Source organism: Macrobrachium rosenbergii, chromosome 55 (assembly GCF_040412425.1).
Source record: "Macrobrachium rosenbergii isolate ZJJX-2024 chromosome 55, ASM4041242v1, whole genome shotgun sequence".
Lineage (NCBI taxonomy): Eukaryota > Metazoa > Arthropoda > Malacostraca > Decapoda > Palaemonidae > Macrobrachium > Macrobrachium rosenbergii.
The window spans coordinates 13,247,722-13,268,104 of NC_089795.1; the positions used below are offsets into that span (position 1 = coordinate 13,247,722).

At 38.8% G+C, this 20,383-nt stretch overlaps 1 protein-coding gene across 1 annotated transcript in view; it reads left to right on the forward strand.

Annotated features, from left to right (window-relative positions):
- The window catches only part of LOC136835880 (CDGSH iron-sulfur domain-containing protein 3, mitochondrial-like), a 134,082-nt gene that overhangs the window by 44,760 nt on the left and 68,939 nt on the right, over positions 1–20,383 (forward strand). The window contains exon 2 of the mRNA XM_067099726.1: positions 16,549–16,728. Within this exon, the coding sequence (XP_066955827.1) occupies positions 16,549–16,728 (180 nt within the window). The remainder of the gene's footprint in view (positions 1–16,548; positions 16,729–20,383) is intronic.

Here is a 20,383-nt window from a genome sequence, read left to right on the forward strand (position 1 = left end):
TGTTAAAAATCTCTATGCAAAATGCATTTCATGCTTTCATGTGTAAAATCTGTATCGAAAATGTATTATTTTTATTTTTTTACATGCATAGATATGATGCAAAGGTAATTTCAGCACATTCAGTTAGTGTACTTTTACAAGATGTGATACCCATTTGCAAAGTTACTGCACTTCTCAAAGATGATACCCCTGCAGAAAATGCTTGTTTAATGTTTGAAGTACATTTATAAGTTTTCATGCTTTTAACTGTAAAATCGATATGGGAAATTTCTTTGTCACAAGGACTTTACATGACCTTGAGATGAGGTTGTTCAGTCGCATTCATTTGATAAAATGAATTGGTTCATGTAATATCAGAGATGTAACTAAGAGTTGTATAAGTGTCATTCTTTGAAAATTACTCTGTTCACCTCTGAGAAAAGTGCTGGTGCAATCTGTATGTGATACCCTTCGTTACTGCATTTTTCAAAGATGATACCCCTGTAGAAAGTGTGTTTAATTTTTAAGTTTTCGTGTTTTTAGGTGTAAAATCAGAATGGAGAATTTGTATTTATATATTTGCGCATGAATATGATACAAAAGCAGTACAGTTACTTTATTACAGTATCTCTCTCTCTCTCTCTCTCTCTCTCTCTCTCTCTCTCTCTCTCTCTCTCTCTCTCTCTCATTCTCTCTTGACGTCATTACCTGTACAGTATATAATTTTAAATTGATTGAAGTTTACCTGTACTGTACTACCTTCTCTACGAACATTATGTACATGTTTTCGATATTTTATGGAATTGTACTTTTGTTGACTGACACGACGTTTTGCCTAGTGACGCAAAGAAAACGGCTTTTACTCGAAGTGACAAAGAAAACGGCATCCAATGAATTAGGGGTAACATTAGTATACGTACGCACCTACTGTAAATGCACTATTATGAAACTGTGCAGTACTCAATTTTTATTTTATGTCAACCATTTTAAATAAAATTACCTTTTTAAGGTAATAAGCTAAATTTTAAATAAAATTACACTAACTTTAGTTCAATTAAAAGTTAGCTTAATACTTTGTAAGCATATTTAGTACTTAAACTTTGGAAATAAACATTTATTACCATTTTTAAAGACCATGCCAAACTTACGAAAAATTCACCTTGCACGAGGGCTCCGGAACCAAATCTTCGCGTAACCTCGTAATTAATCAGTAATACATATATGACTGTGTATATATATATATATATATATATATATATATATATATATATATATATATATATATATATATATATATATATATATATATTATATATATATATATATATATATATATATATATATATATATATATATATATATATATATATATATATATATATATATATATATATGTATATATATATATATATATATATATATATATATATATATATATATATATATATATATATATATATATATATATATATATATATATATATATATATATATATATATATATATATATATATATATATATATATATATATATATATATATATATATATATATATATATATATATATATATATATATATATATATATATATATATATATATATATATATATATATATATATATATATATATATATATTATATATATATATATATATATATATATATATATATATATATATATATATATATATATATATATATATATATATATATATATATATATATATATATATATATATAAAATATATATATATATATATATATATATATATATATATATATATATATATATATATATATATATATATATATATATATATATATAATTTATTTGTTCCCCATGATATACAAACCATTATTTGTCTTTTACATTAGAATTACTTACAGCACAGCTGAAAACAGCCGTTGAACTTTTAAACAAGGTGGTTAGGTAATAACTGTGTGGGAGGGAGGAGTCTCACCTGCCCAGATGTAAACATTCCAATTTTATAGAAGTAATAACTTACCCAGTAATTACTTAACTAAGAGTTTCTACTCAAAAGGCAGCCTAAATTTGGAAATTTGCGGTAGCGGTTCTTTTGTTTTGTGTAGGTGACAAGACTCTGCCCACTTTTGGTGTAAGTATGAGGAACAACTAAGCCAATAGATCAATTTTTTTCTGTCACTTGTATTCTTCACACACTGTGTTGACTAAGCAGCTTGGTTTTGACAATTGTTGTTTCCTCCCATTAGGTGAAGTTTTCTTTGTATGGTAGCCTTTCAGCATTGTTTTTTCCTGATTTGACTTTGTTACTGATTGTGACTTTTAGCTAGTTAGTATGTCAGACACTAGCTCTTCCAGTTTCCGGTATTGCAGCAAAGGCTGCAATACCCGGTTAATGAAAATTACGTATGACTCATACCCTGTGCACAAGTTGCAGAGGGCAAGTTTGTACCATTGATTTGACGTGCAACAAATGCAGGGATTGGGATGAACATAGATGGAAGACCTTGACTTCTCCTTTAAATAAATTAGAGGGAGGTCGCAAGAGGAAGGCAGCCACTACAGCCGGTGAGAAATTAGCTAGTCAGGTTACTCATAAACCAAATGATTTAGATATTCCCGCTGTATCTCCTCCTATTGTTCCTGTTTCCCCTGTATCAGTCCATACTCCTAGACCACCTACTCCTGCTCCTGACTTTCACACTTCCGAGCCCAATCGCTTCACCAGCATGGAAAATAAATTTGACTGGAGAATCAATATGGTGGTTGGTATAGTGGCCCAGTTAGGGGCATCGATGCGTGTCCTTATGGATAAGTTCAATAAGAAGAGTGAAATTGAAATGTTAGTGGAGGAGGTGGTTGTTCGTCCTACTAATTCTCCTAGGCATTGGTCACTGCCATACTCCCCTGACCCAGGGAGGAGGCATACCGTTAGCCCAAGGGAGGTCAGTGGGGTCTGCCCACGAGTAGTCTCCCCCTCAGACCAGCCTGTTGCATCCCAGGTTGCGTCAAGGGATAGCCACTGGAAAGGCGTCTCGGACGTACATCAACTCTCGTCTAGTTCGGGAGATTCTTCGCTGTTCAGAAAACGCCAATTGTGTTTTCCTGATGAGTCGCACCCCTTGAAGAGGCGTGCTTCTTCCAAGGATCTAGCAAAAGGTTGAGGGAGCCTCCTCTCAGTCCTCAGCCTTCTTGCAGTAAGTGGGACAGCCCAGAACGCCTCTCCTCTTGTGGACGCCAGGAATGAGTGGTTAGTCACTCCGAGCGCCCTGTTCTTGATGAGTGTTTTTCGTATGATGAGTACCCAGTAGCGGCCAAGCGCTGTATGTTATCTGAACGCCTGCCTTCAGCTAAACGTCCTGACACAGCTAAGCTTCTTGAAGTGCCTGAGTGCTTGTAGCACTCGACTTCCCTGGCACATCCGCTCGCTCTATAGCTCCAACACGTCGACGTGCATCTACTCCTCCACCTGCTGCCAGTGTGTCAGGGGAACCAGCCAGTATTTTGATGTTGGCTTCTAAGCTACAAGCGCCAGCTTCGTCCAGTTTGGTGACGAATTGTCAGTCGGCCTTAAGTCTGGATCCAACTTTGGCTCCTCTTCAACGCAAGTTGGACAGCATTCTGCAGCTCCTTCACGAACCATCCACTGCTAAGGCACCTCCATCAGATGCTCCCTTGTCTCCTGTTGCGTTGGAAGAAGAGGTTTTCGATCAAGATTGTGCAGCGACTCCTTACACGTCCCTCCTGAAGTTTTTACTTAAGAATTTCTCTGAGCTCTTCTCTCCTGTGACTCCTTCGTCCCCAGCTTCGTCTTTTATGGTGAGTAGTCAGCCTTCAGACACTGCTGGACTCCCTTAGTTAGTTCTCTCGTCCTCATCCAAGAAAGCACTTTGTGAAGTGGAGAACTGACTTTCTGAGAAGAGGGAGCAGGGAATGGCTTGCTTTAGTGTCCCTCCTTCGTCTTTTGAGGTCTCGCTGCTTATCTCCTCCCAGGGGGACTTCTCTGGTCTCATTGACACAGGCCGTAGATCTGCTCTTGCATCAGCGAAGGTATTCTTTTTGGCGCAAGAGATGGACCACCTTGAAGACTTAAGTTTTATGGACTGGTGTTTAGGTGCTCTTGCCAAGAAAGTTTAGGAGCCATTGCCTCCGCTTAATTACACTTCGGAACTTTTGGGTTTTCTCTCCTGCACTGACAAAGTAGTCAGAGACAGTTCACAGGAGATTGCTTCGCTATGTGTGGTGGGAATACTCAAGAAGAGGGAACTTTGGGCTTCCTTTACGTCTAAAGGTGTGACATCAACTAAAAAATCAGCGCTTTTATTTTCTCCGCTGGACAAGCATCATCTTTTCCCACAGATAACCGTTAGTGAGATTGTTTCCAGCCTGCATAAGAAGTCTACTCAGGCTCTTCTTACACTGTCAACAAAGCGACAGAGAGATTTGACCACAGTACCCACCAGGACTTCTCTGCAGTCGAGGCCCTTTCAGGGCAGGCAGAGATCTCAATCCAGGTCCAGAGAGGATCAGGTAGGGTCGCACCCCTAACCATCAAGAAGTTGTCAACTAAACCTTCAGCCTGCAGGTGAGAGCCCAGTCCTCGATGCCCCAGTGGGTGTGAGGCTCCTTCTCTTCTGGGAGAGATGGAGTTCGAGAGGGGTAGATCAGTGGGTAGTCAAAGTACTCCAGGAGGGTTATTCTATCCCCTTCAGGGAGAGGCCTCCCTTGACCAACACTCCCGTCGCCTTGACTGCTGACTCCAAATGATCAGAGAGGTATTCGGCCCTCTCAGAGGAGGTTTCCTCTCATCAGCAAGAAGGCCATAGAACTAGTCAGGAACTCTTGAGTTGAAGGGGTTTTACAATCGACTCTTCGTAGTGCCCAAGTCTTCAAGGGGGTGGAGACCGGTGCTCAACATGAGTGCCTTGAATGCCTTCATAGAGAAGAGAAAATTCAGTATGGAGACAACACAGTCGGTTCTTGCTTCCATCTGTTGGTGATTGGATGATCTCCTTAGACATGCAGGATACATGTTTTCATATCCCTATGCACAAGGATTCAAGAAAATACCTCAGGTTTGTCTTCAGGGGCCAAGTTTATAATTTCAGAGCACTGTTTCAGGCTCTTGACTGCCCCACAAGTTTTTACGAGGGTACTTGCTCCCCTAACAGGTTGGCTTCATCTAGCAGGGGTAAAGATCTTAACTTTATTTAGATGACTGGCTACTTTGCTCTCCCATGAAGGAATGATGCATGGAGGACTTACAGAAAACGATGTGCATGACTTAGGATTTAGGACTTTTAATGAATCTCCAGAAATTGCAACTAACTCCCACTCAGAGAATTCTCTATTTGGGGATTCTGAAAATTTCTGCTCTCACTTTTGCATTTTCTAGAAGGAGATCTCTGGTGTTCTCTTACACAGTGAGGAATCCCACAGTTGCCACAGACCATTGCTCCCAAATGATGCTGTTCCAACACCAGTTTTGGAGCACTCGACACTATTTTCTGGTACTCGGCTCCTGATGATGAGCTGGATGGTCACAGTTCCTCTTTTCTCTCTTAGACAGTAGATGGAATTCAAGAGGGAGACGAATCAGAGAGTTCTGTCATCCATTTTCTAGGACGATTGGATGGGAGCGTGGATATGCAGGAAGCATTCTTCCTATCCCCATCCGGGCTCCAGAGAGCATTTTAGTTCCATCTTTCGGGACAAGGCTTTCCAATCGAGGGTCTGTACTTAGGCCTCTCTGTGACACTTCAGGCCCTCTGCCGAGTACTTCCCCTTTTCTGGGCATAACCTCAGTCTTTACATGTCGACTGACTTCAAAGAAAGGGGCTCTAAGGTTCTTGACAACAATCTTACTGGGACAGGGAAACATAGCAGACACCTCCGTGTTTTCTCTTAGCCCAGGTTTTTAGTCGGACCTTGAGTATTGGCTGTCCAAACATGATTATTGTGAAAAGGAATCCCTTCTTCTGCTGAGCCTGGTGATAGTCCTCTCAGCCCCTCAGATCTAGATTAGGGGAGCCTCCTTGAGGAACTGGGAAGTTTTCCGGGACTCTGTCCCCAAGAAGAACAGAACCTTCACTTCTTCTCTTACGGCCCAAGTACAGTCATACCGCGAACGCGTCTGTTAGGTTCCGGAGCCCTCGAACTGCAAGGTGAATTTTCAAAGTAAGTTTGGCATGGTCTTTAAAAATGCTAATAAATGTTTATTTCAGAGTTTAAGTACTAAATATGACCCTAATCATGCTCCCAAAGTATTAAACTAACTTTTAAATGAATTAAAGTTAGTGTAATTTTATTTAAAATTTAGCTTATTACCCTTAAAAAAGGAATACAGTAAATGGTTGACCATAATAGTGCATTTACAGTATACTAATGTTACCCCTAATTCATGGGATGCCGTTTTCTTTGTCACTTGGAGTAAAAGCCGTTTTCTTTGCGTCACTAGGCAAAACGTCGTATGTCACAGTCATAACAAAAGTACAATTCCACAGTCATAACAAAAGTACAATTCCATAAAATTTCGAAAACATGTACATAATGTTCGTAGAAGGTAGTACAGTACAGGTAAAATTCAATCAATTTAAAATTATATACTGTACAGGTAATAACATACAGAGAAATAATAAGTTGTAAAAATATGTTTGAGCGCTAACTACTTATGAGAGAGAGAGAGAGAGAGAGAGAGAGAGAGAGAGAGAGAGAGAGAGAGAGAGAGAGAGAGAGATACTGTAATAAAGTAACTGTACTGCTTTTGTATCGTATTTATGCGCAAATATGTAAATACAAATTTTCCATTCTGACTTTACACCTAAAAACACGAAAACTTAAAAATTAAACACACTTTCTACAGGGGTATCATCTTTGAAAAATGCAGTAACTAAGGGTATCACATCTTGTAAAAGTACACCAACTGAACGTGCTGTAATTACATGCACATACAGATTGCACTAGCACTTTTCTCCGAGGTGAACAGAGTAATTTTCAAAGAATGACACTTACACAACTCTTAGTTACATCTCTGATATTACATTAACGAATTCATTTTATCAAATGAGCGCGACTGAACAACCTCATCTCAAGGTCATGTAAAGTCCTTGTGACAAAGACTTTGCAAATGGACATAATACTTGTACGATATTTATGTACAAAAATATAAATATAAATTTTCCATATTGATTTTATAGTTAAAAGCATGAAAACTTATAAATGTTCTTCAAACATTAAACAAGCATTTTCTGCAGGGGTATCATCTTTGAAAAGTGGAGTAACTTTGCAAATGGGTATCACATCTTGTAAAAGTACACTAACTGAATGTGCTGAAATTACCTTTGCATCATATTTATGCATGTACAAAAATAAAAATGATACATTTGCGATACAGATTTTAAACATGAAAGCATGAAATGCATTTTTCATAGAGATTTTACATATAAAAGCATGAAATGCATTTTTCATACAGATTTTGCACATTAAAACATGAAATGCATTTTTCATACAGATTTTACACATAAAAGTATGAAATGCATTTTTCATACAGATTTTACACATAAAAGCATGAAAACTTGTAAATTACTTCAAAAATTAAACATACCCACTTCTGCAGGGTTTCTCGAGAATTTCGTGTGTCTGTGAAAAAATCGCGTATGCCCATTAGTTAGGTTCCAGTGAAAAGTTCGCGTGTGTGTGAATTCGTACAACTCGAATCGTGTAAGATCGAAGTATTACTGTACCGCTTGACCCTAGCTCACTTCTAGTCTGTGGTAGTCGATTTGGATAAGACTTCAGTCCTAACGCATTTATGTAAGTGGGGAAGCTGGATTCAGGGTTCCCTCTGGACCAAACAGCAGAGTTCTTCCTCTGTTGACAGATCAATCAAGTCTTCTAGTCACATAGTTTCGAAGGACGTACTGGGCTGTCAGAAGTATGTCCTTCCCACCAATGGGCTTTTGATCCCCTGGGTTGTCAGGATCTGATGATTTTAAAGGGCAAGCCAACCTTGGACCTGTTGGCCACTGCAATGAACCATCGCCTTACTGCAGTCCCAGTCTCATAGCATGGGCAACAGGCACAATGCTATAGCCAGCCTTTTTTGGGCCTCCTCCTCTTCTGCCCTTCAACATAGTCGAGGGAGCGCTTTTAGCCCCATTCTGGCCCATGTATACTGTTTCCAAACCTGCTACGTTTGCTGGTGGATTCTCCAAGATCCTTCCCCCAAACTGTATCTCCTGAGACAACCTAGCTTCAGAGATACCACCATCCTCCAGATTTAAGGGTGGTCTTCGTAAGCTAGTGTCTCGGACTTTATGTCTCTTCTTCTAAGACATCTCTGACCCTGCTGCAGGTTGCCTCTTTGTTTCTGAAGATCTAGAATCTCTTGCTTTCCTGGAAGAGGTACCGATCTATGCTCATCTCTGTTTTAAACACAGAGATCTGGAGCTTTCATCTCCTTCTCATGACCTCTCAACCCCTTTACACCCAAACTAGGAAGAATGAGATGTGGTTGGCTTGTTCTTTTTCCTTTGGATTTTTATCCAAGAACGAGGTCCCATCCAAGACCTGGATCCATTCTTTCTCCTTAAAACATAACGGACATCCTTGGTTTTCAGGAGCTCCATTCAACTCCGGAATTCTAAACTTGCCTGGCTTCTAGTTCACTTGACACAAGCTACAGCCTGGTGACAGCGCATGCTCCGAGCACCCAAGAGCGCTCAACAACTCTTAGGGAAAGAGTGAGCTCCCTGTCTAATTGGAGCTCTTAGGTATTACCTGAGCAAGACTTGATAATCAACAGGGCCATACTTATCCTTTGCTCACCCTCTGACAAAGATTGCATTGTCTTTTATCCTAAAGAGTGTTTATTTCCAAAGCACTCATATTAGGAGAATGCTTTGCCTTCCTTTTAAGTGAAAGCTAAGGACATCAGAGCAGCCTCTACTCGTTTAGCTTTCAGGCACAATATGTCCCTTACTTCCATTCTGCATTGACCTACTGGAAGTATAAATCGTCCTCCGTGTTTCACTATCTTAAAGGAGTGAACCTGAGTTACTAGTCCTCCTGGTGCCCAATTTGCCTGGAGCAACTACAAGTCTGGCCCCAGTTATAGGGCTTCCAGTGCCCTGAGCTTCTAGCTTGCCTGGCGCCCAGCTCTTCTGGTAGCAGCTATGTCTGTCTCCAGATCCTTGAGCTGCTAGCTCTCCTGGTGCCAGCTCGCCTGCTGCCAGATGCAAGTCTGGCCCCCAGCTATAGAGCTCCCAGCGCTCAGAGCTATGGGCTCCCCTGGCACCCAACTCACCTTCCGTCAGCTACGGTCTGGCACTAGCAATAGTTAAATCAACATCTGCGAGCTATTACGGCTAGCCTGGCTCCAACTCCAGTCTGGCGCTGGCTACATAGCGTTTGAAATTCTGCAGTACCACAGGATAGTGACTGGCATGTTATGGCAGGAGGAAGCATAGGATTTTCTTCTATTATCTCTTCTCCTTCTTGTGAGGTAAAGACTTTTTAGGAGCCAGGAGGTACAAAGTACCTGGAGCACCCACCATTCTCAGTGGATGGGTTGTGGTGTTATTACAGTGTAGATGACAGCATTTCTGGTTGTTTCTGCCACGCCACTACTGTACAGGTTAAGTTGAGCGACAACCCGATGCAGTTTTTTACTTGCAGGCTCTCTTAACTGTAAAGGAATGACAAGCATTTTATTCAATGCTAGCAACTTTTCTTTTTCAATTTCATTACTGTACATGATTTAATGTTTTGGAGTAGAACTCTTATGTACATGCATCCCACTTCCTGCCAATGTGGGATTCAGCTATGTAATTACTTGGTAAATTACTTATATAAAAATGACATTTTTATAATAAAATAAAGTTTTATATATACTTACAAAGTATATATAAAACTTTACAGTACAGTGGAACCTCGGTTCTCGACACTATATAAAAATGACATTTTTATAATAAAATAAAGTTTTATATATACTTACAAAGTATATATAAAACTTTACAGTACAGTGGAACCTCGGTTCTCGACACTAATCCGTTCTAGAAGGAGTGTCGAGATTCGATTTTGTCGAATTCCGAATCAATTTCGACCATAAGAAATAACTGAAAATGGATTAATCCGTTCCTGACCACCAGTCACTACTCCAACCTTGTCTTTTTATACAAAACACTACACACATTACAATTAAATAAGTTCAGAGTTAAATAACTTACCTTATTAGAAGTCTTCTTACAGTTTTAAATGCATACTGTATAAAAAAAATAGCCCTACCAGTGGTAGGCCGAGCGCCACAGGCTAGGCTAGGCAGCCTATAAGCACTCCAGAATGTACTGTAACGGGTACACACAAAAACTGTTGTTAATGATAAATACAATGAAAAACAAGCCTGATCATTTATTAAATTAATAGTACAATATTAAAAATAAGCCGAATGTACTGTAGAGTCTGTTATAAAAATTAAGAAAAACGTCCTAAGTTACGTCGGCATCCGGCAGCTTGTGGCAAGCGCGGATGTAAACAAACCAGAGCGCCGTCCTGATGGCATATCGCGGTACTAATTACATAAACATTGTGTACGTTCAGTATTGTATTAATTTATGGTAAATTCCATTCAGAGTCTACTGCAATGTATAAAATCAATGTAAAACATCTTTCAATAAATGTTATGATACCCTAACATGTATTATTCAATAAAATATCCTTGTAAGCAGAATCCCTGAGTTAACCTTAGGCTAACCCTTCTTTACCGAGAACCTTCGGCATTCACTAACGAACAGCACACGTAAACATTGCATTACTACAGAAATGCACAAGTGCGCCTCTGTCTAAAAAAAAAAAAAAAAATCGAGCATGAGACTATTCCTTGTAAGCAGAATCTCCGAGTTAACCTCAGGCTAAGCTCTTCTTTACCGAGAACCTTACGGCATTCACTAACGAACAGCACACGTAAACATTGCATTCGCTACAGAAATGCACAAGTGCGCCTCTGTCTAAAAAAAAAAAAATCGAGCATGAGACTATTCCTTGTAAGCAGAATCTCTGAGTTAACCTCAGGCTAAGCTCTTCTTTACCGAGAACCTTAAGGCATTCACTAACGAACAGCACACGTAAACATTGCATTCGCTACAGAAATGCAAACGTGCGCCTGTCTAAAAAAAAAAAAAAAAAAAAACGAACATGAGACTGTAGCCTATGTATGTACTGCAGTTACACTTGTTTCCAAATTAGTGTATGTACGTAATACCGTACTGTATGTACTAAATTTTCGTCATCAATTATTGTTACATATGTACAGTATGTAATATCCAAATGTCTGAATGTACTGTACGTACAGTAGACAGCCAGCAATGTTTTGCTTCATCATACACCTGGCAGCAGTGGACAACCTCCGATGCTTTGTTTTTCTCTATGTACGTACACCATTCAAACTGAAATCTTAAAGAGGCCTACCACCTCCGTGTACCCGACACGTATTATGCAATATTAAATGGGGAAAAAAATGGAGTTTTGAGGGAGAGAGGAAGTTACTGTACAGTAACCCTACATAGACAACACAAAATCTTAAGAGGCCTACCACCTCCGTGTACCCGTTACTATGCAATATTAAATGGGTAAAAATATGGAGTTTTGAGGGAGAGAGGAAGTAAACCTTAAGAGGCCTACCGCCGTCGTGTACCCATTACTATGCAATGTTAAAGGGATAAACAAGAAAATGAGAAATTAACTCATTTTTCATTTTATTATTGCACTGTATGTACTTAATGATTACTAAAACTAGTCTACAAAAGGAATCCTTAATACTAGCACAAACATATAAGACTTGATACTACTGTATACTTAACACTACTTAATACTGTACGTACGTTGCTACTAACTATGGACTGTACACCTTACACCTAAATTGAAATGTACACGTTCTAGTGCTACACCTAAATTGAAATTACACTATGTACTGTACATGTTCTACTGCTACACTTAAATTTACTGTACACTCTATGTTACACAGCTGCTCCTCTCCAGGACTTGCACGCAACGAAGTGTAAACCTGTGGAATAAACACAAAATCAAATGTAGAAATGGTTTGAGCTGTAGGCTAATCTACAAAAAAATCCGTAATCTTACTGTACAAGCGTTTCCAGGTCACTTATAATCACATTAAAAACTTTTTCACAACCAGTAGGCTACAGCTTTATCCATACCTTGACGTTGATGAATATGAACAGTTGCCCCCCACACAAGCACTGAACTCCTCCAGGAACTTCACTCAATGAGGTGTATACTGTACAGTAATCTGTGGATTAAACACAAAATAAAATGTAGAAACATCATTTACTGTTATGAGCTGTAATAATACACAAAATCCTTAATCTTACAAGATCTTTAGGTCATTTATAAACATTAAAAAGGTTTTAACAACTAATATGGCATGGCCCATACCTTGACACTCATGAACAGCTCAGACTCAACGGCTCTGGGAGATTCATTCAATGGAGTGCAGTACTGTACAGTAACCTGTGGATTAAACACAAAATGAAATGTACTGTTAGTAACTCAATGTGTACTGTATTTATGTCACCTTTCATTGCTTTAACTTGCATGAATAAATATTATTCACTACTGTATCTTTAGGTCATTTATAAACACTAAAAAAAGTTTTTAACCACGACAGTAGGGCCCATACCTTGGCATTGATGAGGATCTGGATCTGTGGAGATGGATGTGGAGAGGAGGTATGGAGAGAGCGTTACTGGTTGGAAGGGGAATCTCCTTCCATACAGTCTGGTTGCTGCTCTTCAGGAGATTCCTCTTTCCTCTATTTTTTGGCACTGGGACCGAGCTGGCTTTCTTCTTTAGAAAAAAACCTGTACAGGGTCGTCTGCTGTTGACGTTTCTTCAGGTGTTTCCTGTACACATTGACTAAGTTGTCGTCAACATAGTCAATAGCCCGGTTCACTACAGCCTTGTCATGGTGATGCTTCTCAAAGAATTCCTGGAATTTCTCGCAGTGCATCAGCATCTCCTTGATTTCTTTAGTGCCTGTAGTAGGCACCTCCTTGCTCTCCTCCTCTCCAGACACCTCCTCAGCCAAAATCTTCTGCTGCTCCTTGTGAAGTTCCTGGAGTTCCTCTGTTGTCAGCTCTGTGTTGTGTTCTGCCACCAGCTCCTCTACATCATCATAACTCACCTCCAAGCCCATGGACTTGGCCACAGAAACAATTTCCTCAACATCAGCGTCAGGCAGAGGAAGGGGTTCAGCTTCAGGGTTATCTCCAAGCTGACTTGGGGCATCAAAACCCTCGAAGTCCCTAAGAGGAGCCCCATCAGGCCAAAGGTTTCTCCAGCCTGCTGTAAGGGTCCTCTTAGAAACATCAGCCCATGCTTTATTTATCAGCCTAACACAACTAAGGATGTGGAAATGTTCCTTCCAAAATTCAGTAAGTGTTAGGCTGGTTTCATTGGTCACTTCAAAACACCTTTGGAAGAGTGCCTTGGTGTATAACTTTTTGAAGTTCGCAATGATCTGCTGGTCCATGGGCTGGAGTAGTGAGGTAGTTCTGGGTGGCAAAAACTTGACCTTAAGCCAGCTGAACTCATCAGCCAGCTCATATTCCATGTCGGGGGGGTGGGCAGGGGCATTGTCCATGACGAGGAGTGCTTTCAGTGGCAAACCTTTCTCTTCGAGGTATTCCTTGATAGTGGGGGCACACACTTCAGAAACCCACTCTCGAAAGATTTCCCTTGTTACCCAGGCCTTAGCATTTGACTTCCACATTACGTTTAATTTATTTTTAAGAACTTTATGTTTCTTAAAAATTCTGGGGGTTTCTGAGTGATAAACTAGCAGGGGTTTCTGAGTGATAAACTAGCAGAAGCTTGATTTTAAGGTCCCCACTAGCGTTCGCACACAACAGTAAAGTTAACCTATCTTTCATGGGTTTATGGCCAGGCAATTTCTTCTCCTCTTTTGTAATGTAGGTCCTCTTTGGCATTTTCTTCCAAAAGAGGCCTGTCTCGTCACAATTAAACACTTGGTTTGACACGAAACCATTCTCATCCACGTACTGCTGGAATTCAGTCACGTACTTTTCTGCAGCTTTCTTATCAGCACTCGCTGCCTCCCCATGCCTAACAGCACTGTGGATGCCACTTCTTTTCTTAAACCTATCAAACCATCCACGACTGGCCATAAACTCATGATCGGTACTCGAACCTGCTGTACTTTTCATCAAGTCAACATGCAAACTTTTGACCTTCGCACAAATCATGGCCTCAGATACGCTATCCCCCGCAAGGTGTTTTTCATTAACCCAAACTAATAATAGTTTCTCAATTTCCTCTATTACGGGCGGCCTCTGCTTCGTCAAACTCGTAACCCCCTTCGCAACACTAGCACTTTTAATGGCTTCTTTGTTCTTTAAAATTGTGCTAATGGTGGACCTGGGTAACTTATACTCCAAAGCTAAATCAGTCACACGAATGCCCCTTTCATACTTTTCAATTACCTCCTTCTTCAGTTCAATAGTAGTCCTCACCGTCTTCCTCTTCTGCTTATCAGCTGTGGCTGGCTTGGGACCCATGATTCCGAGAGAATGTAGAGTTTTGCAGGTGACAAAAAAATTAACCTGTACAAGCGTGCACTTCTTTTTCAAACAGCAGTGGCAGCGTGAGTGGGCTTTAAGTGCTTTTAAATGTGCGTGGGAAGAACGCCACCAACAACGCCAACTAGTGGCGGCGTTACCGAAACACTTTTGTTTACAAACATCATATGTTTTGTCGACAGGTCGGATCGCGTCGGTCGTTGGGTCGGATTCCGGTTTGTTGTTCGGGAACCGGCGCAAACTTTACTTGGCATTTCGTGTCGGAATCCGATTTTGTCGAGTTTCGGTACGGTCGAAGACCGGGGTTCCACTGTATATATAAAAAGTATATATAAAAATTACAGAATCAGAGCCCACCCTCCTCCCCTCTGATGAACAGAAGCATTAAACAAATGACGATTGTCTGCCAAGTTCCTAACTCAAGGGACTGATCACCTACACAAACTATCAAAGCGCTACCAGCAAAATTTTTAATCTAAGCTGCCGTTCATAGTGGAAACAATAGCTATGTAATTACTTGGTAAGTATATATAAAACTTTATTTTATTATAAAAATGTCATTTTCTTTCCACATAAGTGTCTCTCTCTCTCTCTCTCTCTCTCTCTCTCTCTCTCTCTCTCTCTCTCTCTCTCTCTCTCTCTCTCTCTCTCTCTCTCTCTCTCTCTCTCTCTCTCTCCGAGTTATTTCATCTTATAATTATTTAATCTTCTTACTGTTATTACAGGTACAGTATTATTATTATTATTATTATTATTATTATTATTATTATTATTATTATTTAATCTTATTTAATCCTATTAATCTTTGTATTAATATTTGAAAATAAGTACTTTTTATTACCTGTATTATTACAGGTAAAGTATTATTGTTATTAGTATTTAATCTTATTATTTAACCGTATTAATTTTCATATTAATATTTGAAAATTAGCAAATAATTTTTTTATTATAAAAAATGTATTATGTCACGAAAATAACGTGAAAATACAGTAATCAGTGAATATTGCTCTACCAAAAAGTCTGCAAATTACTGAATTTTCAGCAATTTATTAAAAAATATGTTCCACAAAAAAATCTGCAAACACTGAACCATGAGTAATTGGGGGTCCACTGTAAACATTTATTGTGTGAATGTCCAAAGTATAATCAGCAGCTTTAGAAATAAATTGGTCTGTGAAATTTTATCAGAAACTTCAACATTTGAAATTAATCCAATTACTGTATAAAGTTTTTGAAAATTGTAATTTAATATACAAAATATAGATAAAAAATATAAATAAAAACAAATCTTTTGGGCCAACCCTGTGAGAGCTGATAATCAGCTCAGTGGTTTGGTAAAACTATTTTAATAACAATAATAATGTCATTGGAGGGTACTTCAGGTTTGTGTACATAGAAAAAAATTTATATCTTTAAGATTTAATATATTTACAGTAAAAATATTTTTCTCTCAAACCAATCAGTTTTGGATTTCCCTCCTTCCAACCTTTCAAATCTTGCTCCCTTTCATATAGTGTACAGGAAAGTGAAGCAGATGACTATTAAGACATATGTAAAGACTTATGTGGTGCAGAACTTAGTAAAGTAACCAGTTTCACAAAACTGGAAACATTTTGGACCTGAATATTAGGAATGTATATGATTGATGGGTTTGAATGAGGAAACTTTTGTGTTGTAAAAATAGTTTTTGGCAATGTATTTCTACACTATCCATAGCCCCTTGCAACTTTTTACAACTTAGTTGTAACTGTAAACATTGAATGCTTTAAGGAACTCCCTTCATTGTATAGTCATGTATGCTATTTATCATCCTTGCTATGGTGCCCATTTGCTAATATTTGTACTTATATTTATATCCTCAGATTTACATGTTCAAGATATATGCCTGATTCAGGTTTTGAGGTTAAGAAAGATAAAGAACATTTTTATTTTAGTCTGCATTGACTATAATTGGTTATTGCATACATTTCAGAGTGTATTGTCTTGGGCAAAAGCTGCCAAAACTCCTGGCATAGATCTTCATGAAAGAGAGTGGCAACTTGCATTTCACCAAAAAGAGAAAGGGAAAATTTACGATAAAAAACCCTTTAAGTTTAGGGTGAAAGAAGGACAAAGATATATATGGTGTGCTTGTGGAAACAGCAGACATCAGGTAAGACAGTGCTAAGTTATTAAGATCGTGTATGAAAAGACCATATCTTGCATGATTATGTAATGGCCATTTTTATGCCAGTCATATAATTTGGAAGTGTTAGGAGGAAGGAGGAGAGAAGACCTAGAAAATGCTGAATAGATGGCATAAAGAGGCAATGGAAAGAAAGGTCCTTTATATCCAGGAAGCATGAAAGTTTGAGCATTGCAGAGGCGAATATTGCTGATAACCTGAGTACCAATCCTCTGTAGGTTTGCAAGGAGGCTTCCAGCACAGGGCTTGATTGTTCAGCTCCTCATACAGATTAATGCCTCATTATTTGGGAGGGATCTTACATACTGTTACAATTAACTACGTCTTTGTACCGTTAGGTGCAATTGGCATTAAAAATAGACAAAAGAATGCTGCGATGCCCAGATGGATTGTATGTAATCATGTTTCCCACCAGGATGTGTTGGAGTGTTTACATTCTTGTTAGAATTCTTCATGGGGTGTCCTTGTGCATATGGTGTGAATCAGTTCTATTAATTTTGACCATTTCTGGCTGTTTTTATCCTGTATGATATTGTGATTTTCTGTTTTGCATTATGTCATCTACAGCAAACGGAGATTGAGGTATTGTTTTCTGTATGATCTATTTTTGTGTAAACCAAAGGTATTCAGTTGGTTATGATGATCACATGGATATTGTTACTGGTAGGGAGGGGTATTGGGTGTGATTTTAATATTTTATATAAGTAACTTACCAAGTAATTACATTGCTATTAGTTCCTACTTTTCACGACAGCTTAAGTTTTAAATTTTGTGGTAGTACTCTATTGTTTTGATGTAGGTAACTGACCCCACCCACTTTCGGGGAAGAATATGTACAACCCGGCTCAGGAACTCAATTCATTCCTGCCACTCATCGACTGAACATCAGTTGTTGGGTAGCTTTTGTTTTAGTTTGATTTTCACTGGTTGGTTGCAGGCATTGCCAACTTTTGGTGAAGTACTCTGTTTATTTTGGTAGCGCTAATCTATTTTAGCTTAGCTAATTTTCCGATTGTGATTGCGACTGAATCGTGTCAGATTCTAGTGCTCATAGTATTAGGTATTGCAGCAAGGGCTGCAAGACTAGATCGACATCTACTAAATATAACACGCATACAATTTATAGTCCTTGTAGAGGACAGACTTGTTGTCCTGACCTTAATTGTGATGAGTTTAGGGAATGGGGTCAGGGGAGATGGAAAACTTTGAATTTTCATTTAGCGAGACTGCAAAGAGATAGAGAAAGATGGCTGCAAAAGCCGAAGTTAGGTTGTCTCATTCTCCTGAAGAGTCTGTCTCTTCAACACCAGTGACTACCTTTTCCCCTATTCCAAGCCCTCATACTCTGCCATTAACTCTGTTACTTGGCTCCCTACCTTCTGAGCCCAGTGCCTTAGCCAGCCTCGAAGCCTGGGTAGATAATACAGTAAGTTTAACGTTATAGTGGATACCGTAACCTAGCTTGGGACTTCAGTTAGGGTCCTGATGGATCAAATGAGTGCTCGTAGTGTTGGTGCAAGTGTTGTGTCAGTGGAGGAGGTGGCTACAGGTCCCACCGACACTCCTAGACGGAGGTCCCTGCCAAACTCCCCTAACCCTGGGAGAAGGCAAACCAAACCTCCAATTGAGGTTGGGGGTTTGCCCACGGGTAGTTGCCCCCTCATCTGAGCCTATTATGCATTTCCAATACTCGGCGGACAGCCGCTGGAAAGATGTCCACGTGGATGTGCATGCCTTATCGTCGAGTGATTCTGATTCCGACTTGCGCAGGAGGCAATGTTGGCGTTTTCCCGAGTCTTCCAGACCATTGAAAAGGTCTGCAACCCCTGAGTGTCCTCCTCCGCTTCCTAGTAAGTGTTCCAGAGATCTGGATAACAGTCCAGAACTTTCATGCAGCTTCTGGAATCAGAAAAGCGCCCCGATGTCTCCCGAGTATTTCGCCCTCAAACGCCCGCACAAGAAGAGTGCCGAGTGGCCAGTAGCAGCTGAGCGCCCCGTGGGGGTACAGTAAACCCCTCGTATTCACGGGGGATGCGTACCACACCCCCCGTGAATAGCTAAAATCTGCGAATACTTAGAACCCTTCTAAAAATACTTAGAACTGCCTATTTTGATAGTTCAAACACACACAAAAAACTAAAAATGCATATACAGGTATTATCCTACTTACGATGGAGTTGGGTTCCAAAAAACCCATTGTTTGTTGGAAAAAACGTATCTCGAATATAGCCTAGCCTATACTAGGATATTCAGTATCATGTATACATATATGGTAGCTTAGCGTACACTATAAAAGATATTCTATACATACATGTTATAGTAATTACTAACATCAGCTAATTCTGGAGGTTCATGCAAAGTGACTTATGACAATTTAATACAAAGAGAAATTGAATAACAAACAAGAATTAGCTTAGCCTACACTAGGGTATATCATATACAGTACATACACAGTAGCCTAGCCTATATTATACTGTACTCTATATTCACACAATATCGTATTATACAAACATCAACATAACGAATATGCATCTTTTCCATGGATCTTATAAAATGTTATGCTTTAATTCACTGTATCCAATATTCTTGTATTGCTTTTGTATTATAAATTGCAATCACAGCAATCAGTGTTTTGGTTTGGAAATTGCTTACGTGGTAACTTTATTTTGCCATATTTAACTCAGTTCAGAGCGCTTTTCTTGCTTCTAGTTAGCGTAAATGAAACTCTAGGTATTTTATTCAAATGGGGTAAGGTTATTTTTCATTATACGAAGTGTTTTTCTAAGTAAAAAAATATAACTTAAATACGTTTTGTTGTGAAATTGATTTAGCTATTTTTTTCGTTAATAGATGACGTTGGATGTTTGGGGACATGTTTATTTTGTGTAAAAAAAAAATCAAGATGCCATTTCTTATTTTCACTTGATTGCATCGTAATACGAGTTTTATGTATTTATCATTTATTGGTGTAAAAATAGCAGTAATATGTGTTCTTTCATGCCCAGTAGTTTTGATTAAAATGCTTTCTCTCCAATTTTAATTACGGTTGAGTTTCATCCATGTTGCCAATGCACGATAATTTATAGTCATTAGCAGCTTGAACATTGTTTTCTCAGCTTTAGCTACAACTTGCAGCTTAAATTTGGCAGTATATTTCCTTGCTGGTCTTTTATCCATACCAAATACGGGTATAAATTACAATGTAAAAATATATCAGTCCTATTCTGCTTAACATAAGTTGTACTATAACTACAGTATTGTTTACTACCGTACGATTGAAATACTGTACAAGCAATATGGCTGTTGTTATCCAATTCGGTTATAAGCAAAACAACAGTTTCTCGTTCTGTTGTTTATGGATGTACATATTTACGCATGAGTATAAAGTTACTAACAATACTTTTATCAGTCTCTTTTACTTTTTTAACTAGAAGATGGGATAAAGAGATGGAGGAAAAGAAGTTGGTCTATTGTAATTTGGTTTCTCTCGCTGCCTGATTGTACACTGCTGCTGGCGCTCACTCGAAATTTTTTAAAATATTTTATAAATATTGTTGTATTGGTATTAATTGCTTACTCCATTGCAAAATCGAATTATTGCAAGGCGAATTATCATAACTCG